Source organism: Papaver somniferum, chromosome 5 (assembly GCF_003573695.1).
Source record: "Papaver somniferum cultivar HN1 chromosome 5, ASM357369v1, whole genome shotgun sequence".
Lineage (NCBI taxonomy): Eukaryota > Viridiplantae > Streptophyta > Magnoliopsida > Ranunculales > Papaveraceae > Papaver > Papaver somniferum.
This window is the reverse complement of record NC_039362.1, coordinates 149420064-149425245: the sequence shown is the minus strand read 5'-3', so window position 1 is coordinate 149425245 and position 5182 is coordinate 149420064. Positions and strand designations below refer to the sequence as shown.

Here is a 5182-nt window from a genome sequence, read left to right as displayed (position 1 = left end):
TCCAACAAAATAAAAAGCGTTGTTTTGGTGAGCTGGAAACGTCACTTTATTGGTCACTGTGCTTCTTTTCTGCAACGCTAATCTTTCGATCGTACCAAGGAACGAAAGCCAATTAGTGAGTAACTATGTTTATCAGAATTAGTGTGTAATTATGATTCATGTTATCCATGTTAATCATTAAAATGACATCCTTCCCCAAACATGTTCGCATCAAGTTTATATATGGGTCCGACTTTGTGCAAGTGTTCATATGACCGGGAGAACAGAGCAATATGTCACGCTATAAAGCATCAAACATTGGAACGACTAATCAGAATGACCCGGACAAAGATAATTGATTTTTACAGACGTGCTAAACATCATATGCTTTTTACAGAAATGTGCTAAACATCATCGTATGCTTTTGAACGATTAATAGATTCTAAGTACAAAATTTTCAGGCAGATCTCTTTTATTCTGGATAAAAGGTGGCCAACAATCTATCAATATCGTCCTTGATCAACTACTATTTCTGCGGCTACTCTTTTCAATAGCCGCCGTGTTAATGGCATAGACGACTACCTATGTGCATATAGTTGAAACTGCGATGCGGCGTACTAATCGCATAAGCGTCTTTCTTCATCAAATTCTGCGACTGCAGCTGCTCTTTTCTAGCCTGACGGGCAACCCATAGTTATGGAAGGTTCTGATCTTTCCATCACAACCCGCTGTCACAATAACCAAACCCCATGATTCCGAAGGAGCTTGATGATTATGGATCTGATTCGGCTCGTGCTGCCTGTAACTCTGCTCTCCACCTGATAGGGCCCGAGGCAGTAGTTTCTCCTCAGGCCAAGTCACAGAACCTCGATTATCAACGGAGAACCAACCACCAAAAGCGAAACGATCCGAATCTCTCGAGCAGGAAAAGGAATCATCTGACTGCGAAGAGCATACAGAACTATCTATACTTAGATCCATTGGATCCAAATTATCCAACTCTGGACCAGACCATGGTATGGCAACAGAAACACCTTCATAATAAAAATGCTCACACGAGCTAGTAGACTTTGTGTGCTTTGATGAGGGATCATCAGATACATCATCGCAGCTCCATACATAGACATGAGAGTCCTCTCCTACAGACACTATATGTCTCCCATTTGAAGTGTATGAGGCAGATAACTGACTTCCTGACCTACGCAGACCTGTATATTAAAATTCCAACTCGTCAGGATCCTGCCCTTGTAACAAATTACAGAGGAACCAAAGGGATATTCAAGAATGGCAGCTGTTTAGGCATGCGGTTCTCCGGTGAACCGCCGGATTCAACTAAGAATACATTGGCAGCTGTTTAGGCATGCGGTTCTACAGGATACATTGGCAGCTGTTTAGGCATGCGGTTCTACGGTGAACCGCCGGATTCAACTAAGAATCTTAACAAATAGACACAATAGAGGTAAATCATGCTATACCTTTGTATTTTTGAATGACAGATGAGCCATCAAAAATTCGAACTTTGGAATCTGCTGATGTTATCATGATTTTGTGGGAATCCTCAGGCGAAAACTGTTACCAAAAGGCAATTAAGTTAAAACTAAAAACAAAATGCATATGCATGAAGGACTATATTGTTTAGTAGCTAAAGATTCAAGAGGAAAAAAACCTGAAAGCTGGTGATTCTGTTGTTGGAGGACTTTTTTCTGCAATGTATACGTATTTGTGCATTCATCTGGAGATTACTACCTGGTCCATGATAAAAATTGAATTCATCATTTCAGGAAGAATAGTACCCCCTAGGTGTAAGCTTCAGGTACTTGATTATACGAGCTTAAGATAAGTACAAATTTGCATACCTGACGAATCATAGAAACGGCAGCGACCTTTAATGGAACCAACAATGAAACCCTGCTGAGAAAAAAGAACACTTCATAATTAACACCTAGTGCGACAGTAACTCAAAATTTACAACCCATATAACAATTGTACTGAAGGTGCCCGGATAAGAAAAAAACCTTTCCGTTTGGCTGGTAGCATATGGCAGTTACTATGTCTCGTACATCTGCCCAATCTACAACTCGTTTTTCTGAAACTCCCCAAATTCGAACTTTCCCGTCAATGGATCCACTAATAAAGTATGCATCATTTACAGGATTGAACTGAACACATGTCACTGATTCCAAGAGAGAAAAACCACAAAATAAGATTCTGAAAAATGCGGGTAAATAATATGCATTGTGGTCAAGTTAGAGGTGATGGCAGTCATATCGTATTTACCATAATTATTGTGAGGGAAAATTTGACGACATTCATCAGAACCCACTTGCCACAACCGAACAGTATTGTCCTTGGATGATGAAAGTAGACTCTGCATCCAAAGATTCAATCAAAATATATCAGAAAAAAGTTCCGTAATAAATTGACATTAGTAGTTTAGTGCAGAGCAGAGCAGATTTAACTTACATTAGATTTAGACCAACAAATATCCAAGACATCACTTGTATGGCCATGAAATTCTTGTACTGGTGACTCTTCAATTTTGAATACTTTCTTAGGAATGATAACAGAAGCAGGATTTGAATTTTTTCTTCCAAGATAATGCTTTGTGTCTTCAACTTTATCAACAAATTTTGCACCACCTTCTAGAGCTATTGTTGAGGTAACACGCCAAATTCGAACAACCCCATCTTCACCACCACTGGCCAAAAACTGACCATCGGGACTAAATTTCATGGTCCAGACAAATCCCTTGTGAGCTTCAACTTCCTGATCCATATAAACTGCTGTGAACTCCACACACGACTTTTTGTTATTCTGCACCTTCATCCTATTTTTATCCGGTCCATCATGGTTCTTATCACTGACATTAGACTCCGCAACGCGTCCTCTTCCTTTATTCTTGCGCATCATACGTTTCCACCAAGACTTGATTTTACATTTTTCTCCGCAAGCTGATGTTTCCAATTCATTTGATCCTGGTGTTGACATTCTTTCGAATCTATTTTGAACCAATTCTGTAGCAAGAACCTTGGAGTTTGAGCTTTTGTTGAATCTTTTCTGCGCTGATTGGGTACCAACAACCTTGGTTCGGCTCTCTGGATCGTTTCTACAACAAACAATGTATTCCTCTCGATTCAAACCTGCAGAACTTGAAACAGCACCACTGCATTCTGATATTCTTTCCCACCCAAGATTGTTTCTGTTCATCTCCTTGTCGATGTTCTTCGAGAAACCCAATTCCGAATCAACCAATTCACCAAATCCCATACCCTGAAGAAAATTGTTGCGACGCTCCCTGACACTTCCAGGCTCGTTGGTCCAAATTCCGTAATCAAATCCACCACTAATCCCCCGACTCACAGATTCTTCTGATGATTCACACTCACTACCACTACTACAATCACGAACACAATCTAGTGTATCAAAGTAAAATTCTTCACCTTGACTACCAAACCTCTGCATGTTTTCCAATTCTGTACAAGATCCAAATTCCACATCAAAAACTCACATTCCCTGCACCTTCCTTTCTGTATAGAGTCAAAATAAAGCAGACAATGTAGTAACCATATAAAGACTCAAAAATTAAATCGTAATTCACGGAGCGAGACTCCCGCCTAAACGTGGTCCAATTAGATGATCACAAAATGAAAACAATTATAAGAAAATTAACACAAAGAAATGGCTGGGTACGAGGAACCAAACCCCAGAGACCTTGAGATGAACCCCAATTTTATAATCCAGAAGAAACAACAACTCCCCAAAACGACCCCCGGAAACTTAAACATTAATCAAATCAATAATAATATTAGTTGAACCAAACAAAATTATCAAAAATGACCGACCTTTGTGCCTAACCTTCTCCTCAACCTGTGATTGCTTCTCTTTTAAACCAAATGTAAACCCTCAACTAAAAAAAAAAAAAATTGAAAATCGAAATCATCCGTACCAAGACTCCAAAGGGTGTTTCTTAATTTCACTCACTTTAACACAAGAGAAAATGGCGGAGGAAGGAATGGGGTGAAGAACATGATGAATAATGAGTGTTTTCTCACCTTATAAAACAGTGGAATTTTGCAAAAATTACAGCAGCAGACCTAGAGAAATGGTATAATCATCATAATGACAATTGTAACAGTAATACTAGTAGTAGTAGGCAGTGCACGAGCGACAAACACGAGCGGCGCTGCTACTATGACCCGTGAATCTAGCCTCCTCCTGCAACTATTATCAGCCTTGTTCTTCATCATCTCTCTCTGTAAAATTAAAAATATATATACCAATTATACCAAAAGATTTCAAAAAATCATAGGTAGTAATTATGAATAGATTCTAGAGTAGTTAGGTTTTGAATTGAATTTATTTATTTATAGAAATTGTGTTTAATTTCCCCGAATTTTCTGTTGTTCTATTTTTGTTAATTAATTAATTAATGGCAGAGACAAAGCTAAAAGAGAAAACCTACTTAGGTATTTCAGGCAGCTAGTCTCTGTATCAAAAAAAGAAGAGAGTGAAAGTGAATGATCGTTTAATTTAGATCCGGTTGCAGGTTGGATATTAAGCTAGGATACAAACCGACAGGTGTCAGCGAAGAAATTCAGAGTTTTTTCTTCTTCTTCTTCAGCAGCAGCTACTATCTGTGTATTTTTGTGTAGACTCTTTTTATTTTTTTTCTGTTCTGGTGTTGGCTTGTTTTGTTTACTCTATTTCTGGGATGTCGCATTTCTTGTTGCATTGCACCATTATAGATATCAGTACTAGTTTCATAGCTCTGTTTCTTTTTAAATGTGAAAGATCTGTAAATGAGTAAAGGAAAATTTAAAACCAATCAAATTAATGGACATTTAGCTCACTTTTGGATTGAGAGAATTTGATTCTCTGCCATTAATTAACATATGTTCTGTCTTCCCTAATTTACAATTTGTGAAGAGAGGCATTTGGCATCGAGTATCAACAAAATACGAACCAATTCTCATGGGTGATTTCCACGTTTCAGATATACATTTACATGTTTGGTTGGGAGTACTGGAGGCCCAATAAGTCAATCTTGGGGCAATCCGATCCAATTAAGTGAAGCATTTTCTCCTACTTTCAATGGGGTACTAGTTTTGTTTGTCTTTAGTTTTTGTCCACAAAAATAACCTGGCGACATTAGGGACGACCATGAAAGAATTAGGGGCGATACAAAAAAATAAAAAAAAGTCAC

At 38.3% G+C, this 5182-nt stretch overlaps 1 protein-coding gene across 4 annotated transcripts; it reads right to left on the bottom strand.

The window, feature by feature from the left end:
* Positions 1-287: 287 nt before the first annotated feature.
* On the bottom strand, positions 288-4893 carry LOC113283167 (uncharacterized WD repeat-containing protein sll0163-like). 4 transcript variants are annotated; one of them, XM_026532341.1, is made up of 9 exons: positions 4442-4893; positions 3822-4232; positions 2443-3506; positions 2257-2347; positions 1995-2152; positions 1836-1890; positions 1646-1725; positions 1455-1548; positions 311-1187 (listed from the first exon to the last, which is right to left on the bottom strand). In XM_026532341.1, the coding sequence occupies exons 3-9, from the start codon at positions 3439-3441 to the stop codon at positions 622-624; spliced, it is 2043 nt and encodes a 680-aa protein (XP_026388126.1). In that variant the 5' UTR covers positions 3442-3506; positions 3822-4232; positions 4442-4893; the 3' UTR covers positions 311-621. The 4 variants fall into 4 exon arrangements, with proteins under 4 accessions (XP_026388127.1, XP_026388126.1, XP_026388125.1 ...); XM_026532340.1 differs by having other exon boundaries at positions 4032-4232; positions 4442-4892; XM_026532342.1 differs by having other exon boundaries at positions 288-1187; positions 1836-1887; positions 2443-4232.
* Positions 4894-5182: the final 289 nt, after the last annotated feature.